This window comes from Apiospora phragmitis (assembly GCF_038363925.1).
Source record: "Apiospora phragmitis strain CBS 135458 chromosome Unknown utg000010l:1.0-9815664.0:1.0-9183399.0, whole genome shotgun sequence".
In the NCBI taxonomy this organism is placed as follows: Eukaryota; Fungi; Ascomycota; class Sordariomycetes; order Amphisphaeriales; family Apiosporaceae; genus Apiospora; species Apiospora phragmitis.
Genome location: NW_027117409.1, coordinates 4216154 through 4235539, shown reverse-complemented (window position 1 = coordinate 4235539; position 19386 = coordinate 4216154). Strand labels below are relative to the sequence as shown.

The 19386-nt window shown below is 51.7% G+C and overlaps 6 protein-coding genes across 6 annotated transcripts; 4 read left to right on the top strand and 2 right to left on the bottom strand.

Moving 5' to 3' along the window:
• Positions 1–1510: 1510 nt before the first annotated feature.
• Positions 1511–3213, top strand: PG994_011059 (d-lactate dehydrogenase 2 protein; the record flags this gene model as incomplete). Its single annotated transcript, XM_066862468.1, has 3 exons — positions 1511–1897; positions 1951–3117; positions 3181–3213. 3 exons carry the CDS (start codon positions 1511–1513, stop codon positions 3211–3213), a joined length of 1587 nt encoding a protein of 528 aa, XP_066711578.1.
• A 699-nt stretch (positions 3214–3912) lies between these two features.
• PG994_011058 (uncharacterized protein) lies at positions 3913–4314 on the top strand (the record flags this gene model as incomplete). Its single annotated transcript, XM_066862467.1, has 2 exons — positions 3913–4018; positions 4148–4314. 2 exons carry the CDS (start codon positions 3913–3915, stop codon positions 4312–4314), a joined length of 273 nt encoding a protein of 90 aa, XP_066711577.1.
• Positions 4315–4765: 451 nt separating this feature from the next.
• PG994_011057 (60S ribosomal protein uL23) lies at positions 4766–5553 on the bottom strand (the record flags this gene model as incomplete). The annotated part of the gene is made up of 4 exons (XM_066862466.1): positions 5505–5553; positions 5286–5335; positions 4913–5202; positions 4766–4853 (listed from the first exon to the last, which is right to left on the bottom strand). Exons 1-4 carry the CDS (start codon positions 5518–5520, stop codon positions 4766–4768), a joined length of 444 nt encoding a protein of 147 aa, XP_066711576.1. The 5' UTR covers positions 5521–5553.
• A 476-nt stretch (positions 5554–6029) lies between these two features.
• On the top strand, positions 6030–6921 carry PG994_011056 (uncharacterized protein; the record flags this gene model as incomplete). Its single annotated transcript, XM_066862465.1, has 2 exons — positions 6030–6256; positions 6309–6921. The coding sequence occupies 2 exons, from the start codon at positions 6030–6032 to the stop codon at positions 6919–6921; spliced, it is 840 nt and encodes a 279-aa protein (XP_066711575.1).
• Positions 6922–8850: 1929 nt separating this feature from the next.
• PG994_011055 (enolase-phosphatase E1) lies at positions 8851–10376 on the bottom strand (the record flags this gene model as incomplete). The annotated part of the gene is made up of 3 exons (XM_066862464.1): positions 8851–9789; positions 10157–10197; positions 10334–10376. The coding sequence occupies 3 exons, from the start codon at positions 10374–10376 to the stop codon at positions 8851–8853; spliced, it is 1023 nt and encodes a 340-aa protein (XP_066711574.1).
• A 5838-nt stretch (positions 10377–16214) lies between these two features.
• Positions 16215–18149, top strand: PG994_011054 (serine/threonine-protein kinase MPS1; the record flags this gene model as incomplete). Its single annotated transcript, XM_066862463.1, has 1 exon — positions 16215–18149. The coding sequence occupies one exon, from the start codon at positions 16215–16217 to the stop codon at positions 18147–18149; it is 1935 nt and encodes a 644-aa protein (XP_066711573.1).
• Between the last annotated feature and the right edge of the window lie 1237 nt (positions 18150–19386).

The following is a 19386-nucleotide window of genomic DNA, read 5'->3' as shown; positions in this document are numbered from 1 at the left end:
AGTGCACGCATGAATCTCTCTTCACACCCAGTCTGACAAGTTATGCGCCAACCCTGTCGCGAAGCGCCATCCTCGTCCTGATCAAGAGGATTTTCCGGTGTTAAGCTTGGGTAAACATGATGTTCCGCATAACTTGGCAGTCTTCTGGATACCCGGATCATGCGATGATCTTCTGGAAGAGGTCCGGGAAGGACGACAATCAAATGACAAAGGGCTTAGAGATGGCAAATATATGGAATCCAGGCTCTGACAGATGGGACTGCACACGACGCTTCCGACAGGCTACCTGAAGCGAATATAGCCTTGGGCCAATGTCAGTCGTCGCGATCCGGTCTTGAGTCTGGCATCTGGCCAGTCGATTAAGGAGCAGCGTTTCACCAGGGGTCGCTGGCGCGATAGAGAGAGTTCGTGACCGGGTGGCTAGACCGGCTCAATGCAGTATCTGAGCACGACCATACTACTTACATACTTGCTGTGTTCTGAGCCCGTTGCGTGTAATAGGTTGCTATCATCCCAGCCACTCAGCCTCTTGTTGTGATAGTTCATGGCAGCTGCATTTTGACTTCGGTCCTCGTTTCTTGGTATGGGTATCCGGGATCAGAGTAATGTTTGATGGCTTGCGTTCCTTCATCCGAATATTAGACCAGCCTCACGTCCATCTAAATAGATTCGCTGGTTGACTAGCAATACTTGTCAAAGATCGTAGAAACCAACCACTTTATCGGGCATCGTGCTACTCGTTTTGTTGAATCTTGAAAGGAGACCTTCCCACCTGGATATAGCTGAACCAAGGTGACAACAATTAGCAAGGCGTGCGGAGTTTATAGAAGAAAACTGGCCACTTTCAGCCTCTGGATATATGAGTATAGGTAAGTAGTTTGCAAGTCGAGTTGCGTATCACTTGAGCACTTTGTAGTATAGTTTGACGTAAGCCAAAAAATATTCATTCATTTCAAGGGGTTATGGTCTAGTGGTATGACATTTCATTTGCATTGTTACAAGCTTTGAAAAGGTTCTGGGTTCGATTCCCAGTTTCTCCACTGACCAGTATCGATTATCATTGATGGCTGACAAATTTTTTTTTCCTTTGCTTTCTCCGTAGACACATTTTTCTTGGCACTTTGTATGTCCACCTCTGTAGAAATGCATGTAATTACCTAGGTCGTGGAAGAATGGTTCAAAGAGACTAGGTAGCTCGAACTGTATTTCTACACCAGGTTCCCATACGTCGTGTTCTTTTTTGTTATTCTTTGCATACAGTTGAATATAGGTATAACCAGATCTGACTGTGTTGCAATTCCAACGAGAAAGTAGCATCCTTCCACAGTACGCTAGTGGCGGGCCCGACATCGCGGGTGTGTCAAGACCGTTTTTAGCATCGGAAACGGAATTTGATTTTCTTCTTCTTCCAATTTATCTCCTATCTGATCGTCTGAGCTGCCAAGTGCTTGGGAGACTGGTTGTGTCTTGGTTTCCATTGGGTCCGGCTTCTTGTCTCACAGATTTCTAAATGGCTTGCAGATCAAGGCTAGCTCCCGTCCTGCGCCGGGCAGGAGCTTCCGGGCTGATCAAGGCTGCCAACCCGACGGCTCGTGCGTCCTTGACTGCCCTACGATGCATAGCGACTTCGCCCCCCAGACAGTTCCGCGCCTCTGGATCGCGACACGCCAAGTTCACTTCCGACGCCTACCCGGACATCAAACGAGATGCGCGCTTCTCCGAGATCACGGCCGACCATGTCGCATTCTTCAAAGACCTGCTGGGCAGGGAGACGGCGCTCATCGACGGCGTCACGGGCGAGGTGGCGGCCGACGACATGGAGCCCTACAATGGGGATTGGATGCGCAAGTACCGTGGTCACTGCAAGCTTGTTCTCAAGCCCGGCTCCACGCAGGAGGTCAGCAAGATTCTGAAGTACTGCAACGACAACATGCTGGCGGTGGTGCCCAGGGAGGCAACACCGGCCTCGTTGGCGGCTCAGTACCAGTCTTTGACGAGATCGTTATTAACACCAGTCGTATGAACCAAATACACTCCTTTGACGATGTGAGCGGCATCCTGGTTGCAGATGCAGGCGTCGTCCTCGAGGTGGCCGATCAATACCTTGCCGAGAAGGGCTACATCTTTCCTCTGGATCTGGGGGCAAAGGGCTCCTGCCACATTGGTGGAAATGTTGCAACAAATGCTGGTGGTCTCCGGCTGCTCCGCTACGGAAGTTTGCACGGTACAGTCCTGGGCATCGAAGCCGTCCTCCCGGATGGAACCATCGTCGATGACCTTGGCAAGCTGCGAAAGAACAACACGGGCTACGACCTGAAGCAGCTCTTCATTGGCGGAGAGGGCACGATTGGCATGATTGCCAAGGTCTCGATACAGTGCCCACAACGATCACACGCTGTTAATGTTGCCTTTCTGGCCGGTGAATCATATGAAAAGATTCAGCAAGTTTTCCGGGAAGCCAAGAGCCAGCTAGGAGAGATTCTTTCCGCCTTCGAGCTGATGGACTTGAAAAGCCAGCAGTTGGTCCAGAAGGTGCGCAGCAGCAACAGCCCGTTGGAGGGTGAGCATCCATTCTACTGCTTAATTGAGACCAGCGGTTCCAATTCCGAGCACGATAACGAGAAGTTGGAGAAGTTCCTCGAGGATGTCATGACCAAGGAAATCATCACAGATGGTGTTCTGGCGCAAGACGAGACTCAGCTCCGGTCATTATGGAGCCAGAGAGAGGGAATTCCCGAGTGCCTCGGACACTGGGGAGGTGTATATAAGTATGATCTTTCAATTCCGTTACAAGATCTCTACAAGCTTGTTGAGGATGTGCGGGAGAAGATCGATGCTGCTGGCCTGCGGGGTGACTCGGATGAGTTTCCTGTCGTCGACGTAGTTGGCTATGGGCATATGGGCGACTCGAACCTCCATCTGAACGTCGCAGTCCGTAGGTACGACAAGAGGGTAGAACAGGTCCTCGAGCCGTTTGTCTACGAATGGATTGCCAAGGTCAGTGGCAGCATCAGCGCTGAACATGGCCTCGGTCTTGCGAAGAAGAACTACATTGGATACAGCAGGAGCGAGACCATGGTTGCTCTGATGAAGCAGATCAAGAACTTGTACGATCCGGTATGTAACTCCCTCCCTATTGAGACAAGCTTGAGATCTTTCACTAACTCGTCATGACTTTAGAACGGCATTATGAACCCTTACAAGTACGTATGAGAGGAAAGAATACCCGACCGGCAGCGTTTTCATTGTAGTCGCAGCCAGAAAATTCACTACGACACTGTAAATACCGACCCCTTTCGTGGGGTCCTATTCTGGAAAGCTACAGGTTGCACTAGTAAAGTGAAGATTCTGAATGCAACCTCTTAATTCAGCAAAACCATATTGTATAACAAGCCCTTTAAAGCTACTGATGCCAAAACATTGATGATGAGTATAGTCGCCCGTATCAATTGCGCTTCATGCTGTGTCTCCTTACACTGTCATCGACCATCTAATACTACTACTCGGCTAGCGGCCGCTTTCTACACGCAGACGAAAAATACGGCAACGTCACCACCATTATGAACAATATCCCTGGTATTTATATGAAAACGTGCTTTTCAGCAAGACACTTTTATGGCAAAAGTACATGCAGTCAAGCCTCGACAAAGAACTCCTCCGGGCGCGGCTCCCGGCAGGGCTGAATGAAACCGGTCCACCAGGTTGAGAGCGGGCGATAAGATAAGAACCCGGAGCTCCCAAGTTTTCCATACTGCCGAGAGCTCTATCCAAAGATCATCGATCATCATCATAAACACCAGGCAGCCTTCAGCAGCACCCAATCGCTCCTTACCGTCGCCAGATCCCTCGCTCTCTCTCTCTCTCTCTCTCTCTCTCCACATTCCCCCCAATTCGCATCCCGACACCAGCAAGATGGACGCCCTCAACGACCACGATCTCGAGAAGTTGAACGACAAGGACAAGGCCGAGCTCCGCCTATTCCTCAACAACGAGAACCAGAAGGCGCGCGTGCAGTCAAGTACGTACAACCTCTTCTCACATCATGCTTCGCCCTATCAAATATAGATGACACCCATCTATCGTTTGGGCCGAAACTGAATACCCAGGACCCTCTCACTGACATGTTGATTCCCTTGCGCGCTTGCAGCCGTACACTCCCTTACCGACATGTGCTTCAAAAAATGCATCATCAGCAACATCAAGCAGGGCAAGCTGGACAAGACCGAGGAGGGCTGCATGGCAAACTGTGCCGACCGATTCTTGGACATCAGCGCGTTGACGATGAAGCATCTGCAAGGTTTGCAACAGGGTTAAAGACTTCGTAGGAGGGATTTTGCCCACTTGACGATTGTTACCCATATCTCGGTCATAAAAGGAGGTTCTCTAGAAAGAACATACAATCTAATTATGGCAAAGGAAAAGAATTGCTTCATACGAACTGTATAACATCTTCTATGCTACACCACCCTCAAGAGCTCTAGTGTATCTAGAGGTCTCTGCAGTTGCCCACTGAGTTGAGACAATGATGAATGACATCCAACTCAACTACGGAAACAAGTCACGAAGAAGAATAAGACTCAAGTGTCTGGGCCCTAAGGGTGGGATGTAAATTTCATTTTTCCATTGACCCTCATAGTGCCTGACCCTAGGCAGGAACGCCATTCTTAATGCAGAAGATTCATTCATTCCCTTGGCTATCCGCCAGTAACGTGTAAACCAGTGCCTCGGAAACCAATCGACCTTTTCGTATCCTAACGTGACGTTCTTAAACAAGCGCAAGCTTGGTGGCAGCAATGTCGAGAGCATCGACATCAGCAGTCAGGCGGCAGTAAGCCTTCTTAGAGCCATCGGGGCTGCATCAATCAGTCAGCAATTGATCGCACAAAGTGTTGCACAAATAGAGTGAACTCACCGGACGAGGGTGTTGATCTTGGCGCAGTCAATGTCGTACAGCTTCTTCAGGGCACCCTTGATCTGGGCCTTGTTGGCCTTGACGTCGCAGATGAAGACGAGGGTGTTGTTCTCCTCGATCTTCTTCATGGCGGACTCGGTGTTGAGCGGGTTGATGATGATTTTGTGTTCATCAAGACGGGCCTCGGAAGGGATGGCCTTGCGCAGGTACTTGGGCGAGCGGCTCAAGACCAGGGTCTTGGGGCGGTGGAAGGTCGTCGAGAGTCTGACCTTGCGCTGCTTGGTGGAGTTCTGTGGCTTATGTCAATACATGATACTCTGATCGCAAATTTGACATCGGTGGATTTTGTTCTATGGCAACGGGATATACGTACGGTGCCCTTCAGCACAGCCTTAGCGGCGGCATTGGCCTTCTTGTTACCGGCTGTAAGAGAACATGCATCAGCAATCGCTCTGAAATCAGAACTCGCAAAATCTGCTGCAGCTTGGATGCGATGTCCGTCGGGTCTGCTCAAAGCAGATGACTTGGTCGAAATCCATTCCCGCAGAATTGTGATCGATAGGAATATCCAGCGCGCAGTGTTTTCAAGTACCTTTTTGGGGGGCCATTGTATCGTCGTTTGGCGTTGGGCGTTGGTCGTCGGTTGTCGAGATGTTGCCTGTCGAGAGGAATATTGATTAATGCTGCAAAAAGTTGGCTCGAAATTTCCACCGATAGACAATTTCGCAAGTGGGCGGGCAGCAGCTAACTCTAGGGTTGGCAGGGGTCAGCGTGTGTGTGCGTGTGTGTGTGCGTGGGTGCCCAAGGAGTTTTGGCTCGGAAGAGGTTAATGCGAGTTTCCCCACTGCAGACGGGGAGGAGGTCAAAGCTCCGGACGGCACCTGCCAAGTCTTATCTACAGTGTAAAGTAGATACGGTTTTGTACACCGCACAGTGATTCGCCCAACCCAAGTCCCAAGTCTTGATGGTGCGCCAAAGTCATCCATCAAGCCTCTCAAATTTCAGTTCACTCAGTGACGTTGGCTGAAGCCTGTCTATGCCGTGACTACCGTCATTCCTCTTACCCTTTCTTTCCACCGTCAAGTAGGGAGATGTATCGACTGACGTGTGATAATACATGATCGTCTCCATGGCGTTGAAAAAGAAGCGAACCAGTCGAAACCTGGCGCATGGTCGCCCTCCGGTTCTACAGAAGCCCAAGTCAATTTCGCGCAAGGCCACAAAGACGCTGATCAACTCTATACATGTCCTAGAGAAGCGCAAGGCTCAAGCAGTCACCAAAGGGAATGTGGCCGAAGTAGCTAAGATCGACGCTGAGATCACGGCCCTGGGTGGGATTGAGAAGTATCAGCAGGCAAGCTTGCAGGGACAACGGACTGATCGTGGGGGGTGATAGCTCAAAGGTTCTCATGGCATGGCTGAAGCCTGTCTACCCAACTTTGAAGGCAGCAGCCGATGGCCCTGTCCGTATGCTTGAGGTCGGAGCTCTCAGTACCACCAACGAATGCTCCGGCAGTGGACTTTTTTCCATGGAGAGGATCGACCTGAATAGCCAAGGAGAAGGCATCTTACAGCAGGACTTTATGGAGCGCCCACTTCCGCGGGATCAGTCGGAACGGTTTGATATCATCAGTCTATCCCTAGTCTTGAATTTCGTCCCAGACGCTGCTGGGCGCGGTCGCATGCTCTTGAGGACATTGGAGTTTCTGAAAAAGCCTCTAGCAAGTGCGGATGAGAAGCTGGACGAATTCCTTCCGAGCCTGTTCTTGGTGCTGCCAGCACCTTGTGTTACCAACTCGCGTTACATGGACGAGTCAACTCTGGAGGCTATCATGAACTCGCTGGGCTACGTTCAAACACGATCCAAGATAACCCAGAAACTTGTCTACTACCTTTGGACAAGGAAGAACACTTCTGCTGGTCATGGCGAGTCCTTCGCCAAGAAGGAGATTCGGTCGGGTAGCTCAAGGAACAACTTTGCGATTGTACTTCATGTACCTCCTGGCTGATATGCAGCATTACGTACAACGCACATCTACGACAAGCGTGACATGAGAGCCATGTCATGGTCATATGTGCTGGAATACTATGTCGCATTATAGGAACGTCGATGGCATCCATCATATCATGGGAGCCTTCAACCGGTCCACGATTCGTACCACTCTGGCTGGATATCCAATCTTGATGCCTTTTCAACAAATTGATGGTTGATGGTAACCGCCCATACCATACCGAATCGTGTGTCCTATCTTTATCGTATCGTATTGGTGCGAGAAGCACCGAACGACCACCCGAGATCCCCAATCACTCAACTACCCCGCAGCCATGATCAGGCGACCGACGACAGGTGGAGGCTCGGCGCTAGGCGCCTGATAGACTTTCGAGAGTGGTTCTGATTCCTGAATGGTGCTATCTCTCTAGTGAGATTGTTGGAGAGACCTGACGATCACCCCAATCCGCTATCCAGTAGTGATAGCCCGATACCCTACACTAGCCTATCTGAGTCGATTATGGGTTTCTCGCCAAGGGTCCAAGGGATGATCAATATTGTCGAGTACGGACTCGCGGAATAGGTGCAAACAGCCTACCGGACGCTTCATACTAACTCATATGCCCCATTTGTCTGGACGCGCGTCGAACATCGAGAAATAGGTGTGAATCTAGCAGGATGATAGTGGTTGGCGTCAAGACGATACACGTTCTCACTTCCACCACCCACCCCATAAACAGTCTATACCATACCCTACTGTACTAAATAGCCCAATGATTGGCGAAATCTCGCGGCACGAGTACAAGCGCAGTTCAATGCAACGATGGTAAGCAATGTGCTTGTTCATAGGCAGGAAATCAAGCCGCTGCGTCCGGAAGACTTAACTGGCTAGCGATAGAGTCAATATTGGAGCGTGCATTATGCTAGCCTCCATTTGAACTCCCGAGTATATTCAGTCGCCAGGTGCTTCCTGGTTAGAACCTCCGGCGTCGTGCCTAAAAAAAGGCTCCCCTGATCAGCGTCGTCTGAAGTTGGTGACACGACCTATGTCACTCACCCATCCGGGAGATATACGTCACCCTCGTCAGCAAGAATAAGCAACCAAACGGCAGGCCCCGGATTGGATCATAAGTTGTGTGTCCGTGTTGTTAATTAAGGTTATGCCTGAGTCGAAGGTTTCTGGTTGGTTTTGGAAATGCCACCTGGGTAGGAATCGATGAACGAAGTATCCGGGGCGGGGGGCCCATCACATCTTCCACAACATGGACTGTTCAGCGCCGGGCAATGTGTGCACGAGCGACTACGACGACGCTGTATGCCCACTACGACAGTCCGTAGCTGACTCGGGAAAACTGCGATGGTTTCTACGAGCGAGTCTGCGGGGCTCCAGTGCCTGGGCACCGGCAGCTACCGACAGGAAGGTTCGCCTCTAAACGGTTTCCCGAAGCCCCCATCATGCCGCAATCTCATCGGACGATGGCGCACTGCTATCTAGTGGTAATTTTATTGCCGGTTATGTCTAAAGAGGGGAATCACGAAGAGACCATGGGGCCTGACAAGTCATGTCAAGACGGCAAGACGTCCACTGTGATACGCAACCCCCGGATTGTCTCGAGTAATGGATGCCAGTCTGAACGTGCCGCACGGTTGGGGTCCCCCAATGATAATAGCATGTACTTCCATGGTAGTCAAAGCAAATAGCCATTGATATTGGCGGAGTTGAAATGTTGTCTAAGACATACTAATAATATGCAAATGATCATATTGTACCCGAGGCAGCTACTACTACTAGATCACATATGGAAACCCCGCAGCAAGGCACGAGTGATGGTTGCAGAGAATCACGTAACGAGACGATCGATGTCTTACGACATACGCCGGTGTTGACTCGGATGGGAAATCGGGCGGGCCAACTGTTATTGTTTGTATATGATACAGCACCAACCAACTAATTGCCGTTTGACTGTTCCACCTCGTTGAGTAGATCCGAGATGGTAGTTCCTGTACCGGCCGAGGGGGCAGCAGGGAGCTCGTCTTCCGTCCTGTTAGTGCCGCTTGGTCGTCGCCCCTCAGCCTTGTCATTGTCCGAAGGCTTCAACTTCTTGTCCTTGTGGCTATCCTCAGCCGCGACTGCCTCTTCCTTTGTCTTGTCGGAGTCTGACGGGGCGGCAACGGCCTCTTCCTTGCCAACGGCCTCCTGTTCGACTTCCTCGGTCTCTGACCTGTCCCTCTTGCCTAGAGCCTCAAGTTTCTTCGAGTTAAGGTCTTCTTCTAGGTCATCAAAGCTCTCAAGCACTTGAAGACGCTCGCGAACGTCACTCGCTAGTTCTGCATTGCCTGGCCTGGAGATAACCTTACTCTGCATACCGGCCGCGATGGCAGCGTCGACCTCGGCGACATTGTCGCTTAGGAAGAGGAACTGAGAAGGCAGAACCTCTGGGTAGTTGCTTGCTATCTTTTCGTAGCTCGATGACTCGGTCTTCAGACCTGCATTCACCGTGTCAAACCAATCCGATATCAGCATCGTCAAGTCAGAAGGCTCGGCGTTTGTGTACTTGAAGAGGAGCTTCTGCGCCGCCACAGACCCTGACGAGTAGATCATGAGCTTGATACCCTGGCCGTGCCATCGAGCCAGCATTGGGGCCACATCTGAAAATAACGGAGCCTTGATCTGACCAGATCGGTAGCCCTCCTCCCATAGATACCCCTGAAGGTTCTTCAGGTAGGAGACCTTGACATCGCGGGTGACGAGATCGAGAACATGAGCCTGGAATGCATCTTGGGATCCCGAGAACTCTGTGGGGAATGCATCACGGTAGGCCTTGAACTCTGGTTTATCCCATTGCTCCTTTACAGTCTCCGGTAGTGCCTTCAGAGCATGGGGGAACTGAAGTAGACTGTTAGTGATTGACCAATTACCCCATGCCGAATCGGAGTAGCACAACCCCAATGATTTGCCACTGCAAGTCCAGACCTCATGCTCTGGCGGCCTAGGTCTTTGGGCTTGCTACTTGCAAGTTTGTGTACCATGGCTAGAGAGTTCCCGGAAGTAGAGCATGATAACAAACAAGGTGTGGCACGACATCTTCAGGGAGATCCACATCATATGCTGTAAAGAATGCACTTGTCTATCTGCAACAGCTGATATCGTCTTCTGGAATGCTACAAGAGAATTTCCGTTGGGGTCCAAAAGTCGCCCGGAAAGGTAGGCAGGACAGCAGGGATGCATCTTCGAGACGCTTGGGCTATCTTACCAGGACATCCTTCACAAAGGATATTGGGCATACTGTGCCTTCTGATAACGACCAGGTGTATTAGCCAACATGTCCACAGGCTAATGCAGCGCCGCATGGCGCACGACGATCAATGGTAGGTAACAGCTGATAATGAAGCAAGGGAAGTCATCGGGCGTCATGTAGATTGGTCCTTACCTATGTCTAGGAGCACGACTTGCACAGCGGTAGAAGCGGCCATGTCTGCGATCCAAGGGGTGGACTCTCGTGGGGCTGAGGAGACTCGTGTGTTTTTCTGGATTCGGGATCTCTTGGGATCCTGCGAATCGAAGGGTTCTAAGAGGAAATGCCGGGTCCGGATCCAGCAAATAGTCGGGGGCGGGTATACCTTTCGAGCCCTATACTAGACCTCCCGTTGGCAACGATACCTATGGCGACTGGGGGAGGGGAGCGGTGTGCGGGCCAAGTCGGCAAGATTGGCTCACTAACCAAGATTTGCTGGCCGGACGAGAACACTTGTCGAAAACTCTGCAAGCCGCAAAGCCTGGAAGAATATGAATGAAACGGGTGTGATGCCGGATTTGTCTTCACGATTTCACGATGGTATCGAAATCTCCGTGCTGGGTAAGGTGTGGTGTGTTTGGAAGGGCGGTCAAGATGCTGGGGTGTCTGGATTCGGCAAAGGGTGGAGGGCCCGCCGCCGTCCGATACTTCGATAACCCGATCTGATAGACAGTAAGCGAGGGATTGGGTAGGAGGGCCAACTCGCAGACGTCAGTTAGTCCCTGGCGCCCCGGCTACAGCGGTAACCTCACTCAGTTAGGTAGCGTCTTTCGCTCTCAAGACTCAAGTGCCCTTCTTATCAAATGCTCTCGCTGAAAATGGTCCCTACTAGGCTTGCTAGGCATGTGGGGTCCTCCGTCCTCCGTCCTCATGCTTCTGCTCATGCATCATGTCGGCAAGAGGCTGGGATCCAGTTCAGGGACCCATTGCAATTACTATTTCTCCAGCCCTCTCTCCATCACCGTCGCCTTTTATATTGTACTCATGTAATATACCCTCTGGCGCCGACGAAAGGAAATGCCGGTGGGCATGAAAACAGAGATTTCAACAATCTATCGTCAGTGCCAAAGCCTCGAAGCTTAGGTGTGTACATGTAGGTATGAACATGAAGTACAGCCCCCAATAGACTGACTCCACTAGCAGCTGGAGCTTGGAGGACTTGGAGGACTTGGAGAACCTGGCGACTTGACTCGCTCCCGCCTGCCAGGCTGACGCCATAATATGATATGGAGAACAAGAGCGCGCGCGAAGTCTTGTTTCTATTCCGAAATCCGATCCACCTAGGTAGATTTGCAGGACGAGCCCGCCCATACGATCGTGGAAATATCTTCTCTCATGCAACCATGCCCCAAATACGATGGCAGGCCAGAAAGCCTCACTTATCACTTTGTATCAAACGCCCATTCTGGAAGTGCACCAAGTCCACCTGAACAACCCAAAACTGGATTCCGATTGGGGATGGCCGCAGGAACCTCCAGAGATTCGTCTGTCCTCGTGCATTAGCCCGGGCGGCCATGCAGCTAGATATGCAGGAGAAGGGCTGGGCTGTCAACAACCAAACACAATCAAGAGTTGGCCTCTTCTTATTTTAGTAGTGACTGTAGCGGTAGCATTATTATTATTATGATTATTTTATTGCTACCCCAACAACCGACGCGCATCAAGCGAGGGTGTCTGGGAGGATGTGGTGTGGCGTATCACAAAAAGTAGCACGGCATGAACGAGAGACACCACCCTCGACAAGCTGATTCGTCGCCGGGCGATGGTGGTGCTATATTGACTGACACCAGACGCCAGGACAAGGAAGAGCAGCGCTCACCGCTAAAGGATGTTTATGTCTGTTCTCCCACAAACATTGAAAATAAAAACAATCTTTTTCAAGCAGGACTGGCATCGTCGACCGAAGTCTCGACGCATGACGCTGGTAGGCCTAAGCGGCGGGGTTCCATGCCCGCTTGCCCGCAGAACCCCTCGGGTGGGGAGATCTTTCATTGAGAACAGACCAGACAGTCGAGCGATCGAGACCGACGACTACTGATACTCGGCTCAATGCTACAGAGGGGAGACTTGAAAATAGGGGACCGTCTGGTAGATCATCCTTTGGGTTGTCACGTTGTCAGGAGGTCATTCCCATGAGCTGATCTGGACCGATGAAACTGGGGAAGAATCCATCTGAAACGACATGCTCGTACAGCCCATTACACAAGACAGAGTTCAATTTGCCCGGACCATGGTCGTGGTGATATTCTGATGGGCAGTCTAGTCCAATTGTACAGCCCCAGTGGGCTTGGTGCTTGGGGGGGGCCGCGTTTGCCAGTCAGGTACCGCCGCATATCGCGAACTATCGGATGATACTCCCAGCGTTACCATTCCTGGGGTCACACGACAGCCTGTCGCAGGCTTGGGAGGAACGGCTTGGAGGGTCCAGAACCTCTCGCAGATTTCCACGTACAAAGCATCAGCACTCGTTTCATCCCTCTCCACCAAAGTGATTTCATCGAGCAGATAGACATGGCATTCATTGCATCAGTATCTTGACAGCTTCGTAATGCAGTAGGTTGAAAGTGATCGGCCCGGATTATAGTGGCTTCGTCACGAAATATGGGAAGCGCTTGTCGTCCATCGTCACTGTGATGACGAAGATGGCAGCAGCAGAGGCACTCATGCGACGGAGTACTCTGTCACTTTTCTGACCACTCGAGCAATGTGCCCCACCGATTAGCCGGGGTTTTTGCCGGCAGACGCGCCGCCCCAGACGAATTATATTTGCAGATCTCGCTATCGACAGCGCACTGTAATTAGTAGTAGCAGATGGTAGAGTCGGTGCAATGAACGAACTGCCAACATGTCACGATAGTACTGTACTGTACTGCAGCTGAAACTATTGATCAAATGTCTTTGCCAGTGCAGACACTTCGAACATTGGCGACATGTACGTGACTGACTAAACCAGACCTTAATTAGTACTCAAGTCTCAATATCACGAAAAGGCTTTCTTTCGTTTTGTCGGGGTCCAACGCAATGGGGACGCGGTCCTCTTTGGACACGGCTACCCGTTGAACCTTACAGTTCCATCCGAAGCACCCAATCTTTCTCATCTATCGTCATTCGCTTCGCCAATGCAGTCCGAACGACCATGACAGACAGACCTCTGTGCCTCGAGGCGCCCGATGCATAATAAATGGTTTAAGAGTACCACAGAGGCGGTCAACGGTCGCCAGTCAAGATGCAAGTATCCAAGAGGCCCGAGAGGCCGAGAGGCCGAGAGGCCTGCCGTTGGTGGCCATATGCAGGCCTAAAGGAGTGCATACGCCAGCCTGGCCTTCCTCTAATAGAGACTGCTGAGTTTCTACGTGAAACAGAAGCTGCTGGAATCCTCGATGATCTGAATACAGTACACGCGTACAGTAGGAACACGTTGATGATGTGCGGGAGAGATGGGATAGAGATGGGGGAGCAACGACCGACCAACCCCGGATGCTAGACTTGACTTTCAGCGGTTGGGGTCCGCGGTCAACAACGTGTTTGAAAACTGTCTTTATTAGGGGGGAGAGGCTTTGTTCGGTCGCAGGCGGTTGAGATACTCGCCCGGAATCGAGCGTTGACTTGCTGGTCGACCGGCGCAGTACCTGCAGGCCACGTTGCTCGTTGTGGTTAAACTCGACTTTTTGTGCCCAAAGTCCACTGGCGTCTACTCCAGCTCGAGGTACTGGGCGGTGTAGCTCAGACAGAAGTGAATACATAATGTATGTAGTCTCTGGCCAGCCAGGCCATCGTACACGGTGCAGACGGTGCAGGAGCTAGCCCTCATTCCTGCCACGGCAGTGCTGGGAGATGACCAACCATATCCCCCTCCATTGTCGTCTATTGCTGGCCAGCCCGCCAGCTTCGACAAGCTTCCATCTAGAGAACCATGAACCCTTGTCTTTGTTGACCAAGCTGACCAAGTAGCGTATTCGCAATCCTCTGTCAGAACGACACTGTGGACTGAGTCGTGCCAAGGCGTTTCTTATCACGCTGCCAGGGAACGTGGCTATCGGGGTACCTCGGATGGACGGCGTAACGCCCGCAACGGCCGACCATACAGACGAACCTGGGAAGTACTGCATTATCGGACACGGTGGCATTGCTAATGAGCATTATGCCCAATCGTCGTCATCCAGATGGTTTCCCAGTTGTCCCTACAGTACGTCAGACTGTCCTCGTTCCAAGTCTAGGCCCAACTAGGCACTACACAACATCACATCACAACACGGGCTTGCAAATGAGTGGGCGGCGCTTTCTCTTGTCTGCGCTGCGCTACCGCTCTCTGCCTGCCTGTCTGCCTGACTGCCTCTTCCTCCTCTTCTACCTGCCGCCCACGCCCACGAGTCGAAGACCCCTACCACTCCACCCCAGCTTCCCTCTCGATTGCCCATCCATCCATCGCTCCATTGTCGTCCCACCCTGCAGGTGCGTGAATGACCGACTATCTCTCTTTCGCTCATCTCTCCACACACACCAGCGCCCGTTCTCGTCCATCTCCCTTTTGGTCCCTGTCGTTCTATCCTATCCTGTTTTGTCCTGTCCTATCCCGTCCTAAATCATCCTCTCTCTATCTGCCTTCCTATGTCTGTCGTCCCTCCATCTCCTACCGCCCCTTCGTGACCGACTTCATCGTTACCTTCTACTTTATCTTTCGTCCCTGTCGCTCACTATTCCTTTCTCTCTCTGTGCAAATCAGCACGAACCTGGTTTTGTGCTTGTAGTCAAATAACCCGTTGAACAAAGAGGGAAAGGAATATTGCCTCCCTATCCGTTCCTACCTAATTAATCACTGCCTTCTTCCATTCAGGCGGCCACTCCGTCTTTGAAGTCCGATCTCCCGCTAAACCGCTGCCTCGCTGTAGCACGAGACCTCTCTTTGTTTAGGTCGAGACAGCCTATAATCCCTCGGCTCCCGCCTTCTCCTTCTCTTCCTCCTCCACCCGCTCCGCATCTCACGATTCGCCATCCGCCAACTCGACATCAGTCAGGCCTTGGAAGCTGCTAGTCTGTACCTGCTTTCCACGTCACACCCGCCCTGCCTGCCTCCAACTGGATCCGCAATCAAAGCCAGGACCACCCAGCTCGTGATTACTTCCCAACATATCGGCCATCTATCGGTCCAAGGAGTCACTGGTCTGCGTTATAACATCTCGAGTCAAGCCCGTGCCTTTTCGATATCGTCGAGTGCTCGCCTGAACGACTTCGCATCACACCTACCTGCTTTGATTTCCCGAACCGGTAGACCAGTCATCTTGGCTTGGTTGTTCGACCACCAACCAACCATCCATCCACTCATCATACCTTCCACCACTATACGTCGACCACTTCTCTCAACACTGCCTCCCGGCGACACCTTCCAGATACCTCGAATGCGGCCATAGAAGTAGACTTACATCTGTCTTTTCAGACCGTTGTATTTGATTAGCTTTTACCGACTCGACTATACCGTGTTGCCTCTTTAGTGTTGTTCAGCAACGCAAACGCTTCTGGTCTTCGTCAACACCACGACATCACCACGACAAACCAATCAACTGTCACTCTTTCGGATTTTCTTTACTTTAACCTCCATGTCCTCATAACGACTATTTCCTTCCATTCTTTCGGGACCGCCGGTCCATCTTTTCATGAACAATTGCCTTGTTTTCCATTTGTCCAGCAAACCAAATCAAAATACCCCTCGATGAGCATCTGACTAGTGAACGATACGGAGTTATCCCTGCTTTCTTCATCGCCTACAACTTATTCGTCTGTACATTCCGACTTACCAGCTCTTTTCACGCTTTTCTCGTCAACTCGAAGCATCACTCGGTCTCCGGCATTCCTGTGTTCACCACCATTAGATTGGATCTGTACACTGATACGTGGATACCCCTTTGCATCTACTAGACGGCCAGGGAGGAGAACGGCTCTTGCAAACCCTGTACCATTACCCGTGGTTCTCTTCCACACCCTCACTATTCAAATAACCCGTCTCTACCGAGACGACGTCATGGAATGCTTGCGAACCAAGTTTCAGAATGGCGTTGTACTCGGTGGGAGATATCAAACAATCTCCCCTCTCAATCATGGGTCTTTCGGTATAGTTTTCATGGCCAGGGATCTACAGACCTACCAGACGGTAGCCATCAAGTGTCTCACCAAGAGGTCGGCTGCCTACGACGCCGGGGTCGACTTCGCCATTGACGACAACTCGGAGGAGCTCTTCTGCCATCGCCGCTTGGGCTTGCACCCCAACATTGTCAGCATGAGCGACTCGTTCGAAACCGACGCTCACGTCTACATGGTTCTCGAATTCTGCTCCCGCGGAGATCTTTACGAGGCGATCCGGTCGGGGTGTGGACCTTTGGAGACCGAGCATGTTCGTCAGTTCATGCTGGAGCTCGTCGAATCTGTTGATTACATGCACTCCAAGGGTATCTACCACCGAGATATCAAGCCCGAGAACATCTTCCTCACCGAGTCCGGATCCCTGAAGCTCGGTGACTTCGGCTTGGCAACCACGGAGAAGTGGTCTTACGAATCGACTGTAGGGAGCGACCGATACATGGCCCCCGAGCAATACGATTCGGCAGGTGCAGGTTACTCGCCTGCCCAGGCCGACATCTGGGCAATTGGCATTTGCTTGCTGAACATTCTCTTCTCACGCAACCCGTTCACCACCCCGACCGAGGCCGATCCGTTGTTCTTGGACTTCTCCCGAGACAAGCAGTCTCTGTTCGATGTCTTCCCCACCATGTCGCAGGACACCTACGAAGTCATCGTGCAGTGCATGAGTCTGGATCCTTCGAAGCGCTCCCTGGTTGGGGCTAAGAATGCTCTTCGACGTGTTGTTAGTTTCACCACCACCGAAGAGGAAGACGACGAATTCTGTAGTGGTGAGCGCAGCGTTGCTTCTGCGAACCGCGAGCCCTTGCGTACTCCTTCCATTCAAAGCCCCCAAATGGACCAGGGGTCCTTCCCTTGGGCCAAGGCTCTGCATGGCCAATCCATGCGCCAACTCAGCGCCATTCCCGACACGGAGAGCTACAGCGAGGATTTGTTCCCCAAGTCGGAAAACACCGGGGACTGGATGTCGTCGGTTCAGACCTCTTCCATTGCTTCGGTACTCACTTCCAACCTTGGTGCGTCGATGAACTCGCTGTCCATCAGCCGCCCCATGAACATGCCGACGCGCGCCAATGCCAAGGTCTCACCAATGGCTGGTTCATTGCCGATTGCCATGGGTAAGCCCACGGCAAACCTCAATGCGATGTCCATGGTCTTCGGTCGCCAGAAGGATGTGGTGTCGAAGAGCTGGAGTGATATGTGGGACGAGGATATCGAGGAGGACGAGGAAGAGCGCGAACGCCAACTCCAAGCGCTCAAGGAACTCAATGCTAGGAGTTGGAGCCAAGAGAGTAAGGACGACGCTACTCCATCTCAGCAGGATCAGGGATCCGCCCAGGCGCAGGTGTCTGGTTACGAGGAGCCAGAGGCTTCGCCTGTGGATGATACCTTCAGCGATATCGACGGGGATTTGGTTGCGGACGGGTTCTTCTTCCACGAACCGGCACCGTCGAAGCCGTCGGAGGATCTTGGTCATCACTACTCGCCGCCTCCGAAGCGGTCTGGGATGGACAAGTGGGCCGCACTTGGGGAACGCCGCCGGGCCATCAACGCGGCGCCCCCAGAGAAGCCATCGACCCCCTTGGCCACCTTGACGAAGTCACGACAAATTGGATTTGGATTTAACAGCAATCTTCATGGGATTGGTTCGAGCGTTTGGGAACACGCCAATCATAATAATTACAAATTGAATCGGGATCACGCACTGCCGCGTGATTGCCCGTGGAACAAAGGCCGAGATACATGGAACTGGCGCCGGGAGAAGCGCCATGATTTCGGTGACATTGAGTGGGTTGGCCACTGTCAGGGTGTTCATTAACTGAACATGCCTCACATTGTGTCTCTTGTAGTTGAAGCACATCTTTCCACAGAAAAACGGGTTTGCCAGGGGTCTGCCGCCTTTCATTTCAGCAGTGTTATTTTTTGGGTTTATAGTCTTAGAAGTTTGGAAAGCGAAAGGTTGGATGGACGGGATGGAATTGGCGGATGAAAAAAGACCTCGCCTCGGGCGGTTCTCAGAGTTCGGCCTCAACTGGACTTGGTGCCCCTCGAGGTTTACTATATTTGGATTTCGGAAAAGGCAGCCCTGCGTTCCCGGTGGATTGATCTAGCCTCAACTCGCTCTCTGCGTATTACATATTCTCCACAGATCATTCAAAGAATACCAGAAGTTACCCACTCAAACCAGCCTTTCTATTGCACTACTTGACCCGGTTTCTGTTATGTCGACCCGTCGATAGGTGCCGCAGCCCCTATACGTGACTACTCACATCCTATCACTCACTGTCTTTTCTATCCTCTAGGTCAACTTTGGCAGTCACTGTTCCATCTAGGTAGGTATGGTTCCTAGGCAGTTCATCCTAGCGCTACGGCAGAGCTGTAGATGCCTAAGTTGACTCGTCATGTGCGTCCTCCTCGCTGGTCATGACTGCGGTGGGGTTTGCCTTGCACGCTATGTACTCGAAAGCGCCTGTGCAAATATGTAGTTAGTTGATTGATGGCCAGGCAGGACACTGCCATGGCATCAAGTATGCAAGAATACAAAATCAGATATAACCCTGGTATCAAGACTTGACATGCTTAGATCTGCAAGATGCGTGTTTGAAATGTCTGTGGACGGTCTCCTCGCTATTGCCTGCAAGGAAAGTGAGGGCGTCCCCTTCAAGTCGGGAGCAGCAAGATCAACAACCAAGACGGCAGCAAACCCTCCTATATACCAGTGGCAACATTGAGGTGGGCACTGGGTGAGCATTTGGCGGTCTGGACAGTCATCCTCTTCCACATAAGTAAGGTAAGCACCACTCCGTCGCGGCTTCCTAAATTTCTAGTTCCTGTATTCCAAGTTACATTGGCAGCGGCAGCCGTCGCGTTCCATTCCTCCTCTCGGCACATTAGACTGGCAGAACGGGTTCACGAGGTTACCAGCAGAACATCACTTAGATACCTGCCTCTTTTCATTGCACACACTCACTCAATACTCAATATCTAGGAGCTGTCCGGAGACCATACTTCCTCCATCATTTCTAATATTGCCCCGGACACAGCGTCCTGCACGA